At 39.4% G+C, this 26,248-nt stretch overlaps 1 protein-coding gene across 17 annotated transcripts in view; it reads right to left on the bottom strand.

Moving 5' to 3' along the window:
* KLHL32 (kelch like family member 32) overlaps positions 1 to 26,248 on the bottom strand; it is a 241,582-nt gene that overhangs the window by 117,885 nt on the left and 97,449 nt on the right. For 5 of the 17 annotated variants that reach the window (XM_025384101.1, XM_025384109.1, XM_025384110.1 and 2 more), the window contains exon 1: positions 18,135 to 18,801. The exons of the other annotated variants lie outside the window; for them this stretch is intronic. In XM_025384101.1, coding sequence (XP_025239886.1) covers positions 18,135 to 18,218 — 84 coding nt within the window. In that variant the 5' untranslated portion in view covers positions 18,219 to 18,801. Of the gene's footprint in view, positions 1 to 18,134; positions 18,802 to 26,248 lie in introns of those variants that run through there. 17 annotated transcript variants of the gene reach the window in all.

The following is a 26,248-nucleotide window of genomic DNA, read 5'->3' as shown; positions in this document are numbered from 1 at the left end:
AATGGAATTTTGGAATTTTAATACTTTAGAGATCACTGGCCCCTCCCTACTTAAGGTGTGGTCCCTGGAATCCAGCATTGGTATTGCCAAGGAACTTGTAAGAAATGTAGAATCTCGGCTTCTACCCCACACTTACTAGATGGGAAAGCTGAGTTTTAACGAGAGCCCCAGGTGAACCACATGCACATAAATGTTTGAGAAGCAGAGCTGGGGTAGTCAGTTCTCCCCCTTGCAGCACTCCTTGCATACTTGAATACTTGAGGTGATGAGACACCTAATATTTTTCATGACAGGCTGTCCCTTGCTGGAAAAATATTAGTAAAACCTTCAAAATATTGACTTCTAATCACACTCCTGATAACTTTCTCCCCTTGGCCATAGGAGAAGGTCAATGTGTTCACTCTCTTTTGTGCTTAACCGCCTTTCAAATACATATAGTAACAGCTCTAGAGTCTCCTACTGGAAATAGTATCTAATTCGAATTCTCTGAGTCATAAAAATGTTAGTGCTTGAAGCCAATGCTCGAAGTTTTGTAGGCTGAACAGAAGGTCTGAGTCCAAATCCCAGCATGAGAGGACTGATCCCTAGATATGGAGGGGTGGGAGTGATTACTATACAGAAAATGAAAGGTATTTCAAAAGAAAGTGGATTCAAGGACATAGTCTTTGAAAGAGTAAATCATCCTAAGCTCCTGAATGGTGGCAGTGGTAAGAACTTTCAGGCAAATCTTTCACAGTGTCTCCCTTTCCCCCCAATTACTTTGGTTGATTTTCTCTGGTCTATTTCCTTCTTAACAATTTTCCTTAAGAGGAATTTCATGTGGCTACCTCAAAGCTGCTTTTGACACAAATCACTCAGAATATTCCTATGGAATTCAAAAAGTAGAAGTTTTTAACAAGTTTCAATTTGTCATAAAGAATGACAAGGAAGTTTCTTACCTGCCCAATATGATATTGGTAATGGCTTCCTGGAGCCCTGTTGAGGGCTGTAAGGCCACATCCAGCTCAAGTGAGAGTGGTCAGGATCTAGTCATAACGTCTGTCATGGGTATAAATAGGGACCAGGAGCAGACAAGTACTAAAACACACAATTTCTGCCCTAGAATTCACCATGTCATCCATAAGATCTGTTATCCCTTTCCTTGTCTTTTTTTTTTTTTTCTTTTTCTTTCTTTTTTTTTTTTTTGAGAGGGAGTCTCCCTCTTTTGCCCAGGCTGGAGTGCAGTGGTGCAATCTCGGCTCACTGCAGCCTCTGCCTCCTGGGTTCAAGTGATTCTCCTGCCTCAGGCCCCCAAGTAGCTGGGACTACAGGCGCATGCCACCACGCCCAGCTGGTTTTTGTATTTTTAGTAGAGACAGGGTTTCACCATATTGGTCAGGCTGGTCTCGAACCCCTGACTTCATGATCTGCCTGCCTCGGCCTCCCAAAGTGCTGGGAATACAGGTGTGAGCCACTGTGCCCAACCCTGTTATCCCTTTTCTATAGAGAACTTTTTAGAAGAATGTTGAAGATAATAGTGTGGAATTTCCTCAATTATCACTTATTATCTTAGTCTCTTAAAACTCAATGCAAACTAATGATCACTCTTAAAAATTTAACCCTCAATTTCAACAGTCCCTCTCTTGTTTTTAATGTCCTCTCTTAATAACTTTTTTTCAACATCTAACATAAAGGAAGGTGTATATGACCATAAATATAGATGCCCAGTCCAGGTGTGGACCCTCCCTTCCATCTTGCATTTTATTCATCACTTTTGTTTGACAGCTGTGAGTCAAGCAATACACACTGGAGCCCATCTCCTTTATTAGGCATGCACACAGATGAGGGCAAGAGCCCAGCTAACAGACTGTTTCATTTAACTCCATTAGTTGCTAAGCAACAATTTCCCTGGCACCTTCCTAATCTAAGAACAGGTGAGCTCAACGAATATGAAGTGTTCGGTCTTCCCAAATGTTCAAGTTCATTTTTTTTTTGAGACAGGGTCTTGCTCTGTCACCCAGGCTAGAGTACAGTGGCATGATCATAGCTCACTGCAACCTCAAACTCCTGAGCTCAAGGAATCCTCCCATTAAGCACACTTTTTCTGCAAACCCATTTGATGCTTTGTCCATGCAGGCTAATACAAAGTCTCTACATCTTATAAAATGGGGAAACAAAAGGGTTTAGGAATCATCCATGAGCCTTCAAACACCTTTTAAAAAATAATTAGATGGACTTCTTTTAATCCTATGAAATTTATATATATATAAAATGTATTTATTTCTCAAAATTTATATAATTATATTTTACATATTACCCTTTTTGATCTGCATCTTCTTTTGGGTGAAATGAGCTCTGCTCAATCATTAAAAGAAAGATAATAGCTTTTTCTTCTAGGGCCTCCCTATAGCTCCAGTGTAATAATGAGAACAATGACAATAGCAACTCATGTTTACCCAGCCTTTACCATGTGGCAGGCCCTGTGTCAGAGTCCTACTTGAATTAAAGTTTTATTTTCACAACTCTGTGAAGTCAGGTACTACTATTACCTCATTTTAAACATGAGAAATGAGACCCAGTGAAATTAAGCAAATAGTTCAAGGTGATAAAGCTGGTAAGAGGGAGAGTCGGGACTTGAATCCATGCCCTTCAACACCATTCTTCTGCGCCTACTCATGTGCCTCCCTCTCAAGTTGGAGAGACTGCCAGATAAACTGGGAAACTAGTAGGCCCTTCAATTCAAAGAAAGACAAACAGATATCAGACTGTGTTTAGACTTACAGACCTCCTCTCCTCCACTTCTCCCAACCATTGTTGACCTTAGAAGGATGAATATTCACTGCCTACCTGAGAAATGCATTACTATCTATTACTGGAATCTCACACGAAGTTAGCTAATTCTCATGATTGCAGCAGGATCAGAAAGCATCTAATACATGTATTGTGATTATAAAGTGATATGAATGATTTGATATGAAAATCCCTCATTAGAGTCACAGCTCTCTGTGTGAGAAGCATACTAATAATTCAGTCTTTCAGGAGTTCAGGCATGCAAGCCCAGACTCCAATCAACATCAGATGGGCTAATGAAAAGCAACTGATTCAACAAGCAGCTGGATCATCCCACACTATGGACAATTCATTCCAAAGCAGTTTTTTACAAAGACAATAAGCAGAATCATGGCATTTCTACAGATTCCAATAATTCTTTATACCAATCCATCAGGTTCACATGATCAGATGTCTTCACCTCTTTTACAAACATCTGCCTTCACTCCATACTAATTTTTAAGAGTTTAAAAATTTCATCAGCTTTATTATCCTTTAAACATGTGTTCTTCTTTTGGATGAAGCTGAGGTTGACCGTATACCTGAGAACAAATAAGCATGAATGCAAATTTTATTTTAAATAAAACAGCATAAAAGTTATAATCTTAAAAGCATAGAAAAGATACGGCAGAAACATAAAGTGACCTTTCAATATATATTTGAAATGAATATATATAAAGGGGCTTAGCACAATGACTATCACAGTGTAAATGATAAAAATGTTAGCTATTATTATTACTTTAAACCTATTTTTCTAGATTCATAATACTTATATTTAGTAGATGTGAACAATTTTAAATAAAAGAATAAAATGCAGACCAGAGTTCACCATTATCCATCCATTCACTATAATAAACACAATAAACTAACTATAAACACGAAAATTAACATTAAATGAATGACTCTGAAATGTTAAGGATTTCTCTGGCATTGATTCAAATAATTTTACAAAGGAATGTGATGATGGCTCTTTAGATGGCACTCCGCTTTCTATTTACAAAAGAAGTAACATTTGACCAATATCACTGCTACCTGGTACCTTACCTTGAACTGACAAAAGGAAATCCATTTGTAATAAAATGTGCTCAGTTTCGAAAGAAAATTATGAAGTCATTTAATTGGAAAAAAATAAAAATAAAAAACCCACACACTTCTTCATGTTCACAAGTCCTGTCTTACAGTACAACAAAATCAGCCTTGTCCCACCAAAATGTGCAACCTCTATTACAGCAGCTATGTGGCTGCTCCTAGTCCTAAGCCAGGTGATTAATACTTATTGAATGTCTATCAGATGTGAGGCTCTGTAACAGGCTGTCTATAAAATGCCAGGTTGACTGCTTAATTTGGCTTTGCAGAATGTCAAGGCCGCTATTAATGGTGCTACTTTTTCTAACTAAAATTAAAAGCTATTTCTTGAGTCCTCTTCTTAACAGATACTAACTAAATGATTAATCATCAGATACAAAGTGAGCAATGCCAACTTCCACTCACAGACAACAGTATAATATGATGTAGGTGAGAAATTGAGCACATTTTCATCTCTGCATGATTTTTTGGTCAATTTCTACAGCTCCTTGGACTATATTTTTTCATATATTTTCCAAAGTTGCAATTGCTTTAAGACAAGACAAGAAGAGCCTATTGCAGCTTTTCAGGACTCTCTTCTGAACGAGATTCTAGTATCTCCAGAGTGTTACAAGTTGAAGGGAAGAGAGACCACAGTTACCCCATCAGGTTCGCAATTAGTCAGCCAAGGATTTTTCTGGCCCCTAGTTCCCTAGTGACTTCAGGTAATACTATCCATGTAGAACTAGGCCAGCTGGATCTGAGAAAACAGTGAAAAGTCTGCTGGGTGACAAGTCTTTGGGACTTACACTTAAATCTCCATTTTGGCAGTATGCATCCACTAAGAATCCAATAAATTCTATGTTAAGGAACGGGTGCAATCCTTATTGTCCTAGATTTTAAGTGAATCTCAGCATCAGTAATGCCATACTGTCACGTGTAGAAAGAAAACAGAGACAGTGACCCAAATTTTCTGAGCCATCCTTGTGTTGCCCACCCCCAAAGAAGCTTCTGTAAGGATAAAAACAAAAAATATACATTTAGTTTTAAAGAAAATCACTTCTACTTGTGAAAGTAAAAGAAGTTACACTGATCAGTTTTATATTTACAAATGTATCTATAAATTCAGTTTATAGATTGTCAGCCTATAGTTTATAGATTGTCAATGCTAAAAAAATATGATCCAAAACCCCAGAGGGGAAAGATCTTTGCTAATCAGTCCTATGCCTTCAAATGTTTCAAAAAACCTAAATGGTAGCTTTTTGGTCTTTACAATTTCTAAATTATATGTATTTAGTAATATGTGAATACAGTTGATATGGTTTGGATCTGTGTCCCCACTCAAATCTCATCTCAAATTGTAATCCCCAGAATCCCCACTTGTCAAGGGAGAGACCTGGTGGGAGGTGATTGGATTGTGGAGGTGGTTACCCCCATGAGGTTCTCATGATAGTGAGTGAGTTCTCACAACATCTGATGGTTTTATAAGTGGCAGTTTCCTCTGCTCTCTTCTCCCTCCTACCACCTTGTGAAGAAGGTGCTTGCCTCCTCTTTGCCTTATGCCATGATTGTAAGTTTCCTGAGGCCTCCCCAGACATGTGGAACTGTGAGTCAATTAAAATTCTTTCCTTTACAAATTACCCAGTCTCAGGTATTTCTTTATAGCAGTATGAAAATGAACTAATACAAGTCTTCTTTAAAAATTAGGTTATCAGGGTTGGGCACCGTGGCTCATGCCTGTAATCCCAGCACTTTGGGAGGCTGAGGTGGGCGGATCACAAGGTCAGGAGATTGAGACCATCCTGGCTAACACAGTGAAACCCCATCTCTACTAAAAAATACAAAAAATTAGCCAGGCGTGGTGGCACGTGCCTGTAGTCCCAGTTACTCAGGAGGCTGAAGCAGGAGAATCGCTTGAACCCGGGAGGCGGAGGTTGCAGTGAGCTAAGATCGCGCCATTGTACTCCAGCTTGGGTGACAGAGCAAGACTGTCTCAAGAAAGAAAAAAAAAAAGTGGTTATCAGCCAGGCGTGGTGGCTCACGCCTGTAATCCCAGCACTTTGGGAGGCTGAGGTGGGTGGATCACCTGAGGTCAGGGATTCGAGACCAGTCTGGCCAACAAGACAAAACCCCATGTCTACTAAAAATACAAAAATTAGCCGGGTATGGTGGCAGGCACCTGTAATCCCAGCTACTTGGAAGGCTAAGGCAGGAGAATCGCTTGAACCTGGGAAGCAGAGATTGCAGTGAGCTGAGATCGCACCATTGCACTCCTTGTTGCCTGGGCAACAAGAGTGAAACTCCATCTCAAAAAAAAAAAAAAAAAAAAAAAAAAAATTAAGTGTTATCACAGGTAAAATTAAAGTCCTCCTTTCTGAGAAGGTATTACAGTATTTGAGCAAAGACCTGAAGAGGGCAAGGGAGGAAGTCATGTAGCTATCTAGAGGAATAATCCAGGCAGAGGAAACAGCTGTGCAAAGATTCTCAGGTGAGAGGCCCATCTGAGGAACAGCAAGAAGGGCAGTGTGACCAGAATGGAGGGAGGTTGAGAGTTGTAGGAGGGATGACAGATGATGTAGAATCAAGTACCCTGAAAGACGCTGGCCGTTACTCTGCATGAGAGTAGAAACCGTCATAGGGTTTGAGCAGAAGTGACAATTCAATTTGTGTTTTCAATGGGTTCACTGGGGCTGCAGTATGAAACGGACTCTAAAGGATCAAGAATTGAAGAAGGAAAACAGAGTAGGAAGATACTGTAAAACTCTAGCAACACATAATGGTAGCTTAGACCAGGGTGGTAGTACTAGAAGTGGCTGGAGTCTGGATATATTTTGAAGGTACAGCTATGGGGACCTGCCAGCAGTCTGGATGCAAGAAAATAGAGTCAAGGATGACACAGATAATTGGGGCCTGCATTAACTGTACAGTTGCCATTAACTGAAATGGAAAAAAACACGCAATAAGCAGTTTTGTGGGAGAAAACTGGAAGTTTGATTTTGGACACATTAGATTTGTGATGCCTCTTAAACATCCAACTAGAGATGATAAGCAGGCTGTTGGATATATGATTTCACAATTTTAGGGAAGGTCCAATTTGGAAATATAAATTTGTCAGTCATCATCTCTGGTGGTTAATTTCATGTGCCAATTTGACTGGGCCACAGGTGTTTAGATATTTGGTAAAACATTATTCTAGTATGTCTGTGAAGGTGTTCCTGGATGAAATTAACATGTTAATCAGTAGACTGAATAAAGCAGGTTGTCCTCCTTAATGTAGATAGGACTCATCTAGTCAATTGAAAGCCTGAATAGAATCAAAAGACTGAAAAAGAGGGGATTCCTTCTACTGACTGTCTTCATGCTAGGACATGCCATCTTCAGGCTTGAATGGAAACATCAGCCCTTCCTGAGTCTCACGCCTGCCACCTTTCCAACAGAAACTACATCATCTGCTCTCCTGAGTCTCAGGCCTTCAGGCTGACAGTAAAACTACACCATTGTTGAAAAACTACCTGTTGAGTATTATCCTCACTACCTGGCGATGTGCTCATTCGTACAGCAAACCTCAGTGGCACACAATTTACCCTTGTAATAAACCTGCACATGTGCCCCAAACCTAAAGTAAAAGTAAAAATAAAAAAACCCAACACTATTGGCTCCCCTGGGTCTCCAGCCTGCCAAATGCAGATCTAGGGACTTGTCAGCCTCCATAATCGTATGAACCAACTCCTCATAATAAATCTTTTTTTCTCTATATATACATCCTATTGGTTCTGCTTCTCTGGAGGACTCTAATACATTATCACATAGGAGGAATACATATATATTACCCTATATAATACATCATCATACAGGAATACATGTATGTGTGAGATGAGATCACCATGGAAGCTAATACAGACAGCAAGATGGAAGGACTGAGCCTGGGTCACTGCAATTTTAAGAAGTTGGGGAGATTGGAAAAAACTTGCAAAGAAGGTTCAGAAGGAGCAGCCAGCAAGTGGGAGGAAAACCTAGAGAATGCGGAACAAAGCCAAGTGAAGAAAGTGTTTCAAGAAAGAAATAGGAAGTGACTGAGATGCCGATGCGTTGAGGAAAATAAGGACTGGAAACTGATTATTGAATTTGGCTGTATTTTATTTATAATTTTTGTATCTATATTGGGATATGGTTCTCATTATGCTAGTCTTATAAAATGAGGTGTGTCGCTTTCCATCTTCTTCTGGACTTTATGTAATATAGGAATCAGCTATTAAGTAAAGAGTTGATAGTACTAGTAAGAAAAAAATCTGGGCCCATTGCCTTTCTGACAAAATGTGTGGCTATTTTGTCAACAACCCATATTTCTTATATCTTCTCTTTTCTTTGGCCCACTTTTGATAATTATGTTTTTCTATAAACTTGTTACCAAGGTTTTGAAGTTTATTGGCATAGAGTTTCTATAGTATTTCTGGTAATCATTTTTTTTCATCTCTAGATAACACCCTTTATCATTTTTATGTTGTATTTCCTTTTTTGAAATTATTGAATAATTTGGTCAAAGTTTATCTAAATAATTTATATTTTTAAAAAATAGTATAGGCTGGGCACAGTGGCTCCTGCCTGTAATTCCAGCACTTTGAGAGGCCGAGGTGGGTGCATCATGAGGTCAGGAGTTTGAAACCAGCCTGGCCAACATGGTGAAACCCCATCTCTACTAAAAATATAAAAATGAGCCAGGCGCGGGGGCTGGCACCTATAATCCCAGTTACTCGGGAGGCTGAGGCAGGAGAATTGCTTGAACCCGGGAGGCAGAGGTTGCAGTAAGCCAAGACTGCTGCACTCTAGCCTGGGGGACAGAGTAAGACTCTGTCTCAAAAAAAAAAAAAAAAAAAAAAATTAGCCGGGCGTGGTGGTGGGTGCCTGTAGTCCCAGCTACTTGGGAGGCTGAGGTAGGAGAATGGCTTGAACCTGGGAGGCAGAGATTGCAGTGAGCCAAGATCGCGCCGCTGCACTCCAGCCTGGCAACAGAGGGAGACTCCGTCTCAAAAAAAAAAAGTAAAAAAAAATTTTTGCTGTTTCATGAATGTCTGCTTTTATGCTTATTTACTTCCAATTATTTTATTAGGGTTGAAAGCACAGCTCTTATTTTAGATGTTTCCTATTTTTAAATAAATGCACCAAGGCTTGGAGAGGACGCTGATGTGCCACTCAGATCCCTCTTTAATGAAGAATTCTTCATTCCGAGCTGCTGAGAGAACTGTGGGCAGACTGACTTCACCTGCCAGCCTTTTCAGGGATTGACTCAGCTACTGTGAGTGCTTCACCCAAAGTCCCACACCTTCCCCGGGGTGGCCCACATCCAGTGACTAATCCTTGCAAGAATATAAAGGCCTAATCACACTGGGCAACTCTGAAAAACATTTTAGCTCCTGTGTTCCCTGTGGAGTCCACTGAGGCTGTCATTGGGCTTGCATTGAAGACCAACTTAACCTTCCTGTCTTCTTTACCTCCCTTCTGCAGGTATTGGGTCCAAGGGCTCTTCACACTCATCTCTGTCTCAGAGTCTACTTCCCAATGAACTCAAACTGCAAAAAGACTGTAACTATCCTTCTTCAAGTCCATATTAAGAATGCTGCTTTTTTTTGGTATTCAGTTTTAAATGTTTTGTAATTTCTATATTCGTTTTCCATTTATCTCATAGACTTTTAAGAGTCTTTTTTTACAATTGCAAGCATATGATAGGCGGCTAGATTATCAATTTTGTTACAGATTTCTGATTTTAATGAGTCCTTTATGTCCTAATTACATACTTGATCAGAACAACCTACTTAACTACCATTTTTATAATTGTTTCATGTGTGCTGAGCATGTGTACTAACCATATCCTCCGTCTACGTTTAAAAAAATATCTACAGGATCTGTCAGTTTCAGAGAGAAGAGTGTTAAAAATCTCCAACTCTGATTGAGAATTTGTTAATTTCTCCTTATGATTCTATCATTTTCCTAATGTATTTTGAAGGTTTGTTAAGTGAATATAGCTTCATAACTGTAATCTTCTTGATAGATTGTTACTTTGGTCAGCATAGAATTTCTACTTTTTATCCCTTCTAATTCTGTTCATCTTGAATTCTACTTTATAGCATATTAATATTGTTACACATATGTTTTTGTTAGCATCTGACTAATATATTTTTCTGAGGTTCATTTCTTTATTAATAAATAAATTGATTTTTTTTTTTTTTTTTTGAGACTGAGTCTTGCTCTGTCATCCAGGCTGGAGCACAGTGGTGCGATCTTGGCTCACTGCAACCTCTGCCTCCCTGGTTCAGGAGATTCTCCTATTCTCCTGCCTCAGCCTCCTGAGCAGCTGGGATCACAGGAGTGCACCAACATGCCCAGCTAACTTTTTTTTTTTTTTTTTTTTTTTTTCTTTAGTAGAGACAGCGTTTCACCATGTTGGCCAGGCTGGTCTCAAACTCCTGACTTCAGGTGATCCACCTGCCTTGGCCTCCAGGTGCTGGCATAGCATGAGTCACCATGCCTGGCCAAATTGATATTTTTAATAAATCTGAATTTGTATCTTTCAATAGATGCCTTTGATCAGTTCACATATTTTGTGATTACTAAAATATTTGGTCTAATATCTGTAATCTTACGTTGTGTTTTTACATTCCATGCTTTCTCTGTTCCTTTTTTTCTCCTCAGAAGTATGTAGCATTGAAAAAAAGTTTTCTTGATTCAATATTAATTATACTTACTGTACCCTTTTTGATTGCATCAATAACTAGTTTCCACACTGTCATAGTTTCAACCACTTGTTGAGTCTCTTAATGATTTTGTATTAACTAAGGTAATGTGGCATTAAAATCTTAGGTAGTTTTATAATAGATAAAACCCAAATTCCCAGTGGCTTCACTCACTCATGACACAGCCCAGTGTGTGTATTCCTAGTTAAGCCATCATCCACATGATCACTTGGGGCCCAGATTCCCTTCATCATGGGGCTCTGCTCTCCTCTAGGTCCTCTGCTGCCATTCCATCTGTCTTGTAGATGGGAAAGAGAGCCTGTAGTACCTGTTTCATAACCATTGTGTCCTTCTAGTCATACCCTCCTGGCAAGGGCTAGTCATATGGCCCCACCTAGATACAAATGGGACTGGAAAGTGAAGTCACTGGCTGAGAAGAATTTCCAAGCCCCAGCCCCAAAAGAGAAACCTAAATTGTCTGGCCATCTCTGCCACCTTCTTGTTTCTATAATTTCCAGAATAGTCTGGCTTGTCTATCACAACTTCAAGATTAGAAGACCCTAGCCCCTTTGCATGGCACCCTTTTTCTCTGTCTTCCATCCTTTTGTTCACCTAACCCTTGCCTGATTCCTGGCTTTTGTTCTGTATTTGGCATTATCTGTTCCATCAGACCCTCTCCAGAATGGAATGCTACCAGCAAACCTTAAACTAGGTAGAGAAAGGCAGCAACTCTCCCAATGATGAGGGCATTCCCTATGGTGCCCAAAACATTGGATAAGAACCCTGGAGATCAGGAAGCTTCCAGCTGAAATTAGCTATGCTATCTGTCTCTGAGTTCAAGTCAAATCTTTTAGATGCACCAGCTTGGCTCTGCTTATTAATCTCCTAAATCTCAAGGACATGGCATGGGATAACCCATCCAGATGTGTCCAGGAGTTTTCTTTTCAAAATTAACATCTATAAAATGTCATGCTAATTTGCTCACCAAATTCCAGTCATACTGACTTTAAAAACCATTTAACATTTCCAATCTGTATTTAGTCCATTTTCACACTGCTATAAATACCTGAGACTGGGTAATTTATAAAGGAAAGAGGTTTGATTGACTCACAGTTCCACACGGCTGGGGAGGCCTCAGGAAAGTTACAATAATGGTGAAAGGCAAAGGGGAAGTAAGCACTTTCTTCACATGGCAGCAGGAGATAGAAGACAGTGAAGGGGGAAGAGCCTCTTATAAAACCATCAGTTCTTGTGAGAACTCACTTATTATCATGAGAACATCATGGGGTAAACCAACCCCAGGATCCAATCATCTCACACCAGGTCCCTCCCAGGATTATGGGGATTGCAATTTGAGATGAGATTTGGCAGGGGACACAGCCCAAACCATATAATTCTGCCCCTGGCCCCTCCCAAATCTCATCCTCACACTTCAAAACACAATCATTCCCTTCCAACAATCCCCCAAAGTCTTAACTCAATCCAACATTGACTCAAATGTTCAAGTCCAAAGTCTCATCTAAGACAAGGAAAGTCCCTTCCGCCTATAAGCCTGTAAAATCAAAAGCAAGTTAGTTACTTCCTAGATAAAATGGTAAATACACTCATTCCAAATGGGAGAAATTGGCCAAAACAAAGGGGCTACAGTTCCATGCAAGTCTGAAATCAAATGGGGCAGTCATTAAATCTTAAAGTTCCAAAATGATCTCCTTTGACTCCATGTCTCACATCCAGGGCACACTGATACAAGAGGTGGGCTCCCACAGTCTTGGGCAGCCACCCCTATGGCTTTGCAGGGTACGGTCCCCCTTGCTGCTTTCATGGACTTGCATTGAATGTCTGCAGTTTTCCAAGGCACACAGTGCAAGCTGTCAGTGGAGCTGCCATTCTGGGGTCTGGAGAATGGTGGCCCTCTTCTCACAGCTCCACTAGGCAGTGCCCCAGTGGGGACTCTCTGTGGGGGCTCCGACCCCACATTTCCCTTCTGCATTGCCCTAGCAGAGGTTCTCCATGAGGGTTCCAACCCTGCAGCAAATTTCTGCCTGGACATGCAGGTGTTTCCATACATCCTCTAAATCTAGGGGGAGGTTCCCAAGCCTCAATTCTTGATTTCTGTGTACCAGCAGCCCCAACATCACATGGAAGCATCCAAGGCTTGGAGCCTGTGCCCTCTGAAGCAATGGTCTGAGCTGTACATCGGTCCCTTTTAACCATGACTGAGATGCAGGGGACCAAGTCCCAAGGCTGCACATAGCAGCGGGCCAACCCACAAAACCATATTTTCCTCCTAGGCCTCCAGGCCTCCGATGGGAGGGGCTGCCACCAAGATCACTGACATGCCCTGGGGATATTTTCCCCATGGTCTTGGCAATTAACATTCTGCTCCTTGTTACGTACGTAAATTTCTGCAGCCAGCTTGAATGTCTCCCCAGAAAATGGGTTTTTCTTTTCTATTGCATCATCAGGCTGCAAATTTTCCAAACTTTTATGCTCTACTTCCCTTTTAAACATAGGATCCAATTTCATATCATCTCTCTCATGTTCAGAGTTCCACAGGTCTCTAGGGCAGGGGCGAAATGCCAACAGTCTCTTTGCTAAAGCATAGCAATAGTGACCTTTGTTCCAGTTCCCAAGAAGTTCCTCATTTCCATCTGAGACCACCTCAGCCTGGACTTCACTGTCTAAATCACTATCAGCATTTTGGTAAACTCCATTCAACAAGTCTCTAGGAAGCTCCAAACTTTCCCACATCTTCCTGTCTTCTGAGCCCTCCAAACTGTTCCAAGCTCTGCCTGCTATCCAAAGTTGCTTCCATATTTTCAAGTATCTTTATAGCAGTACCCCACTCTCTGCAGTACCAATTTCCTGTATTGGTCCATTCTCACACTGCAGTAAAGAAATAACCAAGAATGGGTGACTTATAAAGAAAAGAGGTTTAATTGACTCACGTTGCACACGGCTAGGGAGGCCTCAGGAAACTTATAATCATGGCAGACAGCAAGGGGCAAGCAAGGACCTTCTTCAAAAGGCAGTAGGGGAGAGAAAAAGGGAGTGAAGGGAGAAGAGCCCCTTATAAAACCATCAGATCTCCTGAGAACTCACTTACTATGATGAGAACACCATGGGGGAAACCACCGCCATGATCCAATCACCTCCCCCCAGGTCCCTCCCCTGACAAATGGGGATTATGGGGATTAAAATTTGAGATGAGATTTGGGTTGGGACACAGAGCCTAACCGTATCACAACCTTTGCTCTAATACTAAGCTATTCAGCAGAATAGGAGGCAGATGAGAATGGGATTGGGATTTGACCTTTGGAGACCAACAGACAAGGATTTGAGCCTTGGATGCATCCTTTATGAGTTACGTGACCTTAGCTGGGTTACTTTACTTCCCTAAGCCTCAGTTTTCATGAACACAAAATTAAGATACCTGCCTCAGAGAACTGTTGCATGGTCAATGACAAAATGCAGATTATCTGGCTTATAGTAGACAATCAGAATTTGTCAAATGGGTCAATGAATTCTTTTTCTCTAAACTTCAGTAGTAGTGCCTATGAAGTCATATTAAAATTCTGTGTACTGTTTCACTATTGTAGTATTCTTGAAACATTTTTTCACTGTGCAAACACCATTATTATACTGTTGATTAGTAGCCCTAATATTTATATATTTATAAATTATAAATTATATAGACATAACATATACCAATTTGTTATATATACTATAAAACAAACCCAAAGCAGATATAAAGTTGGTATAATAATTTACAGATAGTGAAAAAGAAACATTTACAGAGAGAAAATTTCCTCCCCCTGCACCGTCAGGGGTACCTAAACCCCTACTTCAGAGACCACTGCACTTATGTTAATTTTTCAGTTTAAACTTTATGACAACAAATTTATAAAATGAGCATTTATCCCTTTTGACAAATATTGTTTGTGGCAACAGGGGAAATAACCCAATATAATAAGTCACAGCAAGTTGCAAAGTTGGCTTGACTCCCATAATACGCTGTTTTCTTCCTTTGCCTCAGTAGGTGATAATCATTTCAGCTCTGGGAACACTGAAAAATTAATATAAATTCTGACTGAAGATATTTGTGGAACTTATATCAAAAGATTGAATAACTTTTTAATTAATACTTAGGCTGTTTACTAAATGTTATTTTATCCTTTCATGGAATCAAAATGCCTTAACTGAGTATTTCATTGTTAGACCTGACATGTATACATGTGTGTATGTGTGTGTTTGTGTACGTATGTGGTGAAGAGAGGAGGGTAACTTCAGGGACTTTCTTAGCAATAACAAAAACACCACCTAGAATTGGTGTAACTATTTTTATTCCTTTCTAAGCACTGCCACTTATATTTTATCAGGTGATTTTAAAAATGGAATAACAAAACAGGTACTATTCTCTCCATTTTACAACAATGAAACCAAGGCACAAAAACTAAAGTGAGTTTCCTCATATAATGTGGCAACTTAAAAATAGAGAGGATATTCTAATAAAAAGTGATTTAACACTAGCTCAGTGCACTTTTCTGATACCAAACTGCTGAAATACACTGGATATTAAAATCTGCATCTTCCACGATGTGTAACTTTACACATATTTTTCTCATAAAGTACAAGGAATGTTATTTCTCATGAGAAAATGCGCAGTTATTTTAAAAGCATTTACTATATTTCACTTATGTAAAGGCTCAGAGGGTAAGTATCCTTTTCTCACAAAATTACATGTCATGACATTTCTGCCACTTAAGACTACAAAACTCACTGACCAAACACCATTTAGAGGCACAGTGATCTCTATTAGTAACAAGAAAAAGATGAAATTTTGCAAAAGGGCTCTTTCGGACTTACAGTGCTGAGGAAGGCGCCGTGAAAAATAACCACAACCATAACAATAACAATAATAATAAAGTTTTCTACACCAAACATGTCAAATCCTTTTGACTCTCTTCTGATATTCTGCTTTGAAATAAAGGAACCCAATTACTTCTTATATGAGAACCCCTATATATAGTTTAATTGCTCTTCAAATCTGAAACCTATGACTAAATTACAATTCTCAACACTTTCAGGTGGCACCTATGAGGCCAGGATTACAGAAATGATAGTAAGCAAAGTCACATCTGAAAATTCACAAAAATTATCAAGGAAAAATTCACCGCAGCTAGCAAATGCTAAGATGCCTGTATTAGTTTCCTTGCTACTGTGATAGTACCACAAACTTCATGGTTTAAAACAACACAAATCTATTTCATAGTTCTGGAAGTCGAAAGTCCAAAATGGGTCTCACTGGGCTAAAATCAAGGTGTCAGCAGGGCTGTATTCCTTCTGGAGGCTTTAGGAAGAATTTGCTTCTTTGTCTTTTCCAGCTTACAGAAGTCACATGTTTCATGGTCTTCTCTTTCAAAGCCAGCAATCACATCATTCCAATCTCTGCTTCTGTCCTGACTCCTCTGACTCTGACTCTGCTGACTCTCTCTTCCATCTTTAGGACTTTGTGATTACATTGGGTCCAGCTATATAATCCAGGATAGTATTGCCACCTCAAGGTCCATCACTTCATTATTACAGGCTCCAGAAATTAGGACATGGACATCTTTGGGCAGGGGGGTTTATTATTTTGCCTACTATAATGCTCAATAGCTAATGGCAGACATGAACAGGGAGTACTCAGTTCCACACAGCTTGGTATAATGGAAAATGGAGGGGGTTTGGAGGCATGTGTGCCTAGGCTAGGGTTTAGACTCTAGCATTCAGCAGTTATGTGATTGATTACAAATTATTCAATGCTTAGCAAACCTAATTTCATCATCTGTAAAGTTTTTGTAATATCTACATTTAAGGATTACTGGAGGGATTAAACAAAGTAGCAAATGTGAATACAACTAGGACTGAGGTTAGCAAACAAAGAAAGATTTTTAATAAATGGCAATTTACCTTCCTTTGCATGCTTAGGTTTTGCAGCTTAAATAACAATCATTATTTCCTTAGTGAGAAGTATATTCATTTTCTGGCCTATCCTTGCATCATGAATATCCTTTTCTACTAAGAAGTTTTAAATAATTTTATTTCAGTGTGTACATAAGCAGGAGATAAGTTTGCAATGACTTGGATGCTTAATTTTAATTCAAGAAAATGATCACTCTGAATATGTATCTATTTTTCACACTACAGTGAATTGGGGTTTTAGATGAGTTTATACAGTTTTTAAAGGCTGTGACAAGGAAATTCAACATTTTTATAATTTAATAGTTTTCTTTGCCCTTTTAAAGATACTCTTCTCATTCATTATGCAAAAAGGCACAGATTTCCTTTTATTATAGCTTTGAGATTCACTCCCACCACATACATACTTGCGATTAGTAATTAATAATTGTCATCACTATTAGAAAACTTGTCTCATTCCAACCATTAGGGCATAATTCACTGGCTTCTCTAGGTGATTTATCACAAAGCTTCTTAAGTGACTTTTGCTTAAAATATGAAGATATGGTTCCCATTATTTTCAGCAACCACCTCTCGCAGGATTCAAAGAACATGTCTCCTATTCTTAAAAAACAGCAGTTTTATTAAATGACCTCAAGTGCTAACCTAGTAGAATTTAATGTGAACTTGGCTAGACAAGAGATGAATGACTTAGCAATGATATCATGGCATATATGATAACTCCCTCATGTCCAAACACTATCCCTCCTCCCACTACCACTCATGATACAATAATGGTCCACTGGGAAGCTCTCATTTACCATTTAGAAACAGAACCTTCTTCTGAGCAGGCTGTTAGGTACAGCAGGTGTACATATTAAAGTTCAGAAAACGCTTCCACATATCCACTGGTATTTGCTTTCCTCTGCTGGACAATCTCCAGTAAAGAATAGTAAACTTGGTACTCCAAATTTCTAATATGCTGTCCAAAATACTCAGTGAAACTAATGACTGTTTTACTACTTAGGGGGAAAAAAGCATAATAAGATATATAAAGGAATGTGGCTTTTATTCTTCTAGGTACTTTTGTTAGATTCAAAAGTTCTCTATTTCCCAAAAGTCACTATTTCCTTCCCTAGGTAGCAAGATTTGAGGTCATTTGAGGATATTTGTTTTTCAACATTAAGACCAAAATATAACACATGGCAGAATATTAGCAAGTGCTTTTTTAGGAAAACACTTTTGTAGTTCCTCACTCATACACACACAAAATTGAGGAGAGATGAGGGATAAATTCTTCAATATCTAAAATAACCAAAGATGATATATAATCAGAAATAGTTAAGGAGAACAATGCACTATATAGGATTCAATTTATAAACTTTTGTAATAATTTAAAAGATGTTGACAAATGTTTTAAAAAAATATTTGCTACACTTATTATCTGTAAATCCAGGGCTGAGTATTCAGCTACGATCTGGGGGACAGGGAGAGACAGACACACGAACAAGTCCTGACTCTTCTAATACATCAGCCCTGCTCCATGAGCCCTGCCAGAGCCAAGCACCATTGCTGCGGCAACTGCTGTCTTACCTCTGTACCCATTCTGCTCATGCTCCCATTGCTTCTATCACTTTCCACTGATTGATAATCTGCAAGGAACCAGGAGCATGGCATAGAGTGTCCTATAAATATTTTTCTCTATGCTCACTTTTTTTTTTTTTTTTTGTAAAACCAGTGCCTGATCCTTTTCCTTACTCTAAGTCTAAGGAAAACCTCAGTAGCTTGTTTGGGCCATTTCAGTTTGTTATTCTGCCTTCCTCTGTGTGAGGCTAAGTAGAAGTCTTCATAGTCCTCCAGGCTGCAGGCTGGAGACACAGAAGCCTCTGTGTGGGGCCCTCTCACTGACAATGCCCCTCAGTCTCCAGAGCTGGTATCAAAGCTCTTTCAGGGGAAATGCAAATTACCTCCCTTCTTGACCTTAATTATAGGGTCTCAAACATGTATAATCTCCACATACATTTTTAAGACACTAGAATTAAAATCAAGAAGTCCCTCACATGCTTTTTGAGCTGCTCTGAAATATGAAACAGTCTGATGCTTTGGTAGGTATGAGCTTGAAATACAGGCAGTCTTTCCTTCTACTGTCCAGCAAGATCCCATTTCACTTCCATCAAATAGGGAATTCAAAGCGGTGAACAAATTATGTTCAAAACAGTAAACTAGCATATGTAACGATAACAACAAAGCATGTACAAATCCTCCCTTTCACAATATACAAAGCAAAGGAACACCTCACATGCATTTTGCCAATCCCATACACAACTTTCCAAACATTTCAAATTACATTTATACAAGTGCTTGATTGCAAATTAAAAAAGAAGCAGCAACATGGCCAGTAAATCCTAAAATGTCGACAGTGAAGAGAGTTTTAGGTGCCCAGAGAGCCAATGTGTTCAAAAGATTAAACATTTACATTTGAAAAGCAAAGCCTTGGGAAAAATTATTTCAAAATAAGAGAAACATTTACATTTAACATACAGATGAAGTTGGTAAAAATTGTCTCTGCTGAATATCCTTAAAAATACTGTTTCTTAACAGAATTTTGGTTTATAAACCAAAACTCCGCTCTATCGTGCTTGAAAACTAGATACCGTCACCAATACTAGTAAACCATCAATTTAACATCTAGTATGTTTCAAACCCTTGGTTTGCAACTGACATTTATCTTATTTAATTTCTACATTAGCCCCAGGAAGTGACAATTCATCTGCTTTTACAATTGGAGAAGAATATACAACTTAGTGATATAAAGCCACTTGCCCAAGAATATACACAGCCAGAAAGTATGTGAACAGAGATGTCATAAATTAGATTGGTCTTGGTCTAAAACTATACTGCCCTTCTAATTAATTATCTTATAAAAATGCGGCTGGGGAGCCAAGATGGCCGGCTAAACACAGCCAGGAGGAACATCTCCCATTGAGAGACAGGGACATGGGGAAGACTGAAACACTTTCTGAGCAGATCTTTGGAGAGAAGGCAATGAGGAAGACGCAGAGGCTGGGCTGAAAGGGAAGGATGCTAGGAACCCTGCACAGGGCTGCTGAGCAAGGGGCTCATTCCTGGGTCCCAGCATCTCCTGGGGAAGGAGTGAGATGAACAGGCAAGGTATGGCCTGCTCTCACTGTGGACCTCCAGAATCCTATCAGCAGAAGACCCCATGACCTCCACAGACACTTACCGTGGCAGGGAGAGCTGCCTGGAGAGATGGCAGGAGCAGGACTCCAGCCTGTGCACAGCCCAGAGGGTTTGGCATGGGAGCGGCTGCAGTGGAGCACAGCCAGGGACACCTATGCTCCTCTAGGAGACATTAGCCTAGGGGTGACTGTCAGATCTGGACACAGCAGGGTGGTCTTCCTTGTGAGATGGGGCTAGTCCGATCTGAGCACTACCCTGTCTTCTAGCCTCTCCTAGGGCTTCAGACTGGTAGCACCCACTTGCAGTGCAGCCTCAGATGCCCAACAGGGTGCTTCCCAGAAAACTTTATCATAGCTCCTTTACTGGCAGACTGCAACTGACTGTCAGAGAGTTCCAGTGCACTAGAACCAGCTGAAACACACAGAGCTGCCATGGCCTTCCCCCACCACAACCTCCCTCTGCTGGTGCTAGCACATCCTGAAACCCAACCCCGTGCCGCCACCACCAGCACAAATGCCAGGCAATCTGTTCCCCCAGTGCCCTGATCCTGTCATGCCTCCACTACCGCAACCACCTGCATCAGCAGGTGCAGGAATGCCACTGCTCTGCTTCCACTGGTCCCACACCCCAGGCAATTCACATACACACTGCACATTGCTGCAGTCACTGGCATGTGCAAGGGAGCAACAATTCCACTGCCAACACCTTGATGAAGTGATTTAGTGGGCAGTTCTCATCAGAGTGATGTGGCCAGTAGACTGGGAACACATTCGTCCCTCCAGTGCAGCAGGTTCCTAACCTTTGTCAGAGAACAAAGCTAGGGCACCAGTGCCAGCCCCCAGAGCTAGAGCACATAGCCCAGGAGTGCTAAGCTGAGCCTTGGCCTCATAAAATCTTCCAGAAATGAGGCCAGTTGACTGCACCTAACTTACAGCACAATCAGACTCTCAAGGTTATCAAAGATGAAAAAGCAAAAAACCTCATCCAAAGGACAGCAACCTGAAAGACTGAAGAAACATCAGCCCATACAGATGAGAAAGAACCAGTGCAAGAACTGCGGCAACTCAGAAAGCCAGAGGGTCTTCCTACCTTCAACCAGCCACACTAGTTTGTCAGCAATGGTTCCTAACCAGGCTGAAATGGCTCAAATGACACATAGAATTCAAAATATGGATAGTAACAAAGATCATCCATATTCAAGAGAAAATCAAAACCCAATCCAAGAGATCTAAGAAGTACAATAAAATGATAAAGGAGCAAAAAGATGAAAGGGCCACTTTAAGAAATGATCTGATAGAGCTGAAAAGCTCACTTCAAGGATTACATAACACAATCCTAAGTACTAACGGCAGAACTGACGAAGCCAAAGAAAGAATCTCAGAACTCGAAGACCACTTCTTTAAAATATTTCAGTCAGACAAAAATAAATAAAAACGAGTAAAAAAGAATGAGCAAAACCTCCAAGAAATATAGGATAATGTAAAGAGACCAAATCTACAATTCATTAGCATCCCTAAAAGAGAGACAGAAAAAAACAAGCAACTTAGAAAACGTATTTGAAAATATCTTTCATGAGAATTTCCCCAACCTTGCTAAAGAGGCCAACTCTAAAATTTGGGAAATGTAGAGAACCTCTATGAGACACTATATGAGATGATCATCCCCAAGACACATGGTCCTCGGATTCCATAAGGTAGACATGAAAGAAAAACTCTTACAAGCCTCCAGAGAGAAGGGGCTGGTGACCTAGAAAGAGATCACCATCAAGCTAACAGTGGGCCTTTCACCAGAAACCCTATAAGCAGAAGAGTTTGAGGGCCTATATTCAGCATTCTTAAAGAAAAATAATCCAACAAAGAATTTCATATCTAACCAAACTAAGTTTCATAAGCAAAGGAGAAGTAAGACCCTTTTTAGACAAGCAAATAGTCCAGGAATTCATTACCACAAGATCTGCCTTACAAGAAGTACATATATACATATGTCTAGATGAATGGCAACAACCTTTAACAAAAGAGCCAGTCAGATCATCTTCAGAGTGCTACTCTCCATCTAAAAATATCTACTTTTGTTATCTTAGAATCACTCAACTTTGACACTAAGACCTGATAGATCATGACTGTTATCTGTTCTTCGAAGAAATACATTTTGTTTTTACAACCTAATAGTTCAGTATTGGTCAATACAGGGAGACCCCATCTCTACAAAAAATAAGAAACATTAGCCAAGTGTGGTAGCACACGCCTGTGGTCCCAACTACTCATGAGGCTGAGGTGGGAAGATCACTCAAGTCTGGGAGGTTGAGGCTTTGGTGAGCCATGATTGTGCTACTGCACTTCAGTCTGAGTAACAAAGACCCTGTCTCAAACAAACAAACAAACAAACCCAAAAAAAAAAAAACAAAAAAGCTTCATTGGAAGGCCACCTTTCTTGAAAACAATAAAACGATTATGAGACAGTTGTGAGGTACCTACAATATTTTTTCTTTAATTTAAAAAGTTTAATTAATAAAATGTATGTTTTGGACCAGTTTTAGGCTCACCAGTAAAACTGAGCAGAAAGTATAGAGAGTTCCACATAGCTCCTTCACCCACCACAAGCACAGACTACTCCATCAACATGCCCCACCAGTGTGGCAAAATTGCTGAATCAACATTTACACATCATTATCCACCAAATCCAAAGTTTATCTTAGGGTTCACTCCTGGTTTGGTACATTCTATGGGTTTTTATAAATGTAAGATTATTTGTATCCACCATTACAGTATCATATAAATGGTTTCACTGCCTTAAAAATCCCCTGTGCTCCATCTATTATCTCTACTTCTCTCAAGTCTCTGCCAACCACTGACCTTTTATTGTCTCCATAGTTTTGTCTTTTCCAGAATGTCATATAGTGGGATTCGTAGAATACACCGTATTTTTAGACTGGCTTCATTCACTTTGTAATATAAATTCAAGTTTCCCCCATGCATTTTCATGACTCGATAGCTCATTTCTTTTTATTACAGGCTAATATTCCATTTTATGAACATAGCATAGTTTGCCTATCCACCTACTGAGTGACATCTTGGTTGCTCCACATTTTGGAAATTATGTGCAATATTTTTTAGATAATGTTTTCGAGTAATTAGAATAAAAATTAAAATGTATCCCAAAGCAATAGTGACAGGAATTATTAGAAACAAACCCATTCTTGCAAGTTTTATTTGATGTCTAGAAAATGGCAAAAGTATTTTCAATAGAAATTATAATCATATTTATTACCTCACAATAAAGTCATACATTTTACCTAAAAATGAAATCATGTTTGTCTACATTGTATTGTATTTCTATCAGTGCTCCTCAAAGCAGTTTGTCTGTGAACTGCTCCTTAAACATCTGGGACAAGATCAGAAATCTTTACCAGCACACAAATGAACTTACTGCATGCTTCCTCAAGAAAGACTTTCCATCAAAAAATGCCCATTAAACTGACACGGTATGTCACAATGTAGCTCATTTACATCCTTTGGTCATCAGCATAGATAGTTAACAGGCATTTTGAAGACTGGCACTTGTCCATGGACCACACTTTGAGTAGCATCAATTAATATGTAACACCCCTAGAGTTAGCCTTCCTTTCCCAGCTCTCTAATGATACCAGTTTGTTGAATTTTTCTGAGTCCTCCTCGGTCTTCTGCAGAATACGTCAACCTCCTGAAACCCTTTCCTTTTCTGGCTCTGATTAAAATGTACACCTTGCTTATGTTTTTATCTTTGACTTTTCCTTCTTTGTCCCATTGGCCATCTTTGCATTCTTTTTCCACCACCCAAGTAAAGGCATCCTTTAGGTTCTGATCACAGACATTCTTTTCCTGCTCTCTTTCCCTCCTCATGTACAGTCTCTATTCCTGAAGTGTCAACAATCATCTCTATGCAGAAGCTATAGTGGTGGTGTTTTTGGAGTCCTTGCAACATCCAGCACAAACTTTTTGCATGTAGTAGATGCTCAGTAAATGTCTATGAAATTGAGATAATGATGAATTACATGCATGTGGTTTATTTGTTCTTACCACATTAAGAACTATAATTAAGAAGCACATTTATTCAGGAAGTACCAATAGCTACTGTAATAAAAATATTAAATAAGATAAAATACTAATACTAACTAAAATCTAAAAAAGTAAAATTCAAATGTTTGAAAAACATTTAAAATACAAATATTAGAGGCAAATTATCTTATAGCTTCACAGAGAAAAAGAAAGTTGTCATCAGAGAAATAAAATAGCAGGGAAAAAAATGGTCCTAATACCTGAATTTTTACCTTTTTATACTGTCAGGAATTGTTCACTTCAAAATTCCATCAAATATGGTGAAAACAGGTGAGTATAATCTGCAAATAAATTATTTTATTGATGTTTTTGATATTAAAGTTCAAACAAAAATGGAAATTAACTTTTTTTTTTTTTTTTTGAGACAGAGTCCTGTTCTGTCAATCAGGCTGGAGTGCTGTGGCACAGTCATGGCTCACTGCAGCCTCGACTTCCCAGGCTCAAATGACCTTCCCACCTTAGCCCCCTGAGGAGCTAGGACTACAGGTGTGTGTGACCATGCCCAGCTAGTTTTCTAAATTTTTTGTAGATATGGGATGTCCCTATGTTGCACAGGCTGGTCTCAAACTTCTGGGCTCAAATGATCCTCCTGCCTCAGTCTCCTAAAGTGTTGAGATTACAGGCATGAGTAACCACACCCAAGGGAAATATACTTTTTGAATGCAGCATACATTTGTATCACTTCCCCACAGCCTTGTTAATCTGCCCATTAGATGCCTCCTTAAAATTTTTTCTTCTTAGGATATTCACAAGATCTTCAAAGTAATAAATTCTTTAGCCCTATTCTTCAATTTCTAACTAACGCTGTTCCACTTCTTGATTTCTATAAACAGATTTTATAAAATTAAGTGTAAGCCAAAAGTATTCATTTGATGGAAAATAATGATCAGTTTACCATGTAAGCATAATTCATATACTGTAAAAATGATACTCTGGTGCCTCTATGATCAATACATGAAATACAGGTGTCAGAGAAAGAAAAGAATACAACATGTGCAAAAATGCAAGAATTAGCAATGCTGTTGTTTTTGGCATAAACATCACTTATCACAGGACTTGGTAGTACTTGCTTGGCCTCAAGCAAAGTAATTAATCACAGGGCAGGCCAGTGTAAAATTGACTAAGGAAAATATTGAACATCATGAGATTTAATTTTAGTGACATTCAAGCACCAATTAGATAACTGCAGAGTAATGCTTTGCTATTTAGGACAGTAGTATATATTTATATGCTTACAGTAACCATCAAAAAGCTAAACTAAAAATAATCACTGTATGCATTAAAGGACTTGGGGTTATTTTACTATTATTTTTATTAATTTTTTTCTGAAAAAGAGATTTCATGTATGTTGTTTCAAGTTAAAATTTAATTTTTGAGAACTGTTTTAATCAGAATGTGACAATATTCCTGCAGATCAAATGAGCAGATTCTAATTACAGCATCAAGCCCAGGGACTGCTTAGTATGTGCCCAGAAGGAAGCTGTGGCATGGATGACTGAATGAAAGACTGAAACTGACTACTAAAAGGCTTTTAATATTCATACAGTATTTGACAGTTTACAAAGTATATTTATTTTTAATTTTGTTTTTTAAGCAAAAGGATAATTTACTGGAAGTATACTGGAGGTTTACAGACTCAGTGGAGGTTGAGGGGCAGGCTAGGAATAAGGCAGAAGGCTACAGTCTTGGGGGCTGGAAGCAAAATAACTGTCAATGTTATGCTGCCATTTATCCTTTATATAATAAACACCACGTGTCACTACATGTGATTTCTGAGAAGCAGAAATGGTAATGAAGAGTCTACAAACCAACCAAATAGGAAACAACGTGACTCCAACATTGATTACATTTACATATTTTTAAATCAGCAGTACTATTACATTCAAGCTGTTTTTGGTTGGTTTGTTTGTACTTTTTTATGGTTTGTATGGTTGTTTGTATGTTTTGTGTACTCCTGTGCAATGGTGTAATCATGGCTCACTACAGCCTCAGCCTGGGCTCAAGCGATCCTCCTGCTAAGCCTCTCAAGAAACTGAGACTGCAGGTGCATGCCACTACACCCAGCTAATTTTTTTTATAGAGACAAGGTCTCACTATGCTGTCCAAGCTTGTCTCAAACTCCTGGGCTCAGGCAATTCTCCCCGTTGGGCCTTCCAAAGTGCTGGGATTACATTTATAAGCCACCATGCCTGGCCACCTTCAAGTCTTTATAGGACACTTTCTCAGGAAATAAGACAAACGAATGTCTTAACCAATGCATACATAGTGGGTTTTAGGGGATAAATTCTGAAGAGGGGTTTGGGAGGGCCCACCCACATGACACAGTAAGAAACTATTCCAGGCAGAGAGCAACAGGGAGAATGAAGACGGTCTGTGTGGGCCAGGCACTGTGGGTTCTAGGGTACAAACATC

This window comes from Theropithecus gelada, chromosome 4, assembly GCF_003255815.1.
Source record: "Theropithecus gelada isolate Dixy chromosome 4, Tgel_1.0, whole genome shotgun sequence".
NCBI lineage: Eukaryota > Metazoa > Chordata > Mammalia > Primates > Cercopithecidae > Theropithecus > Theropithecus gelada.
This window is presented reverse-complemented; position numbering and strand designations above follow the sequence as displayed.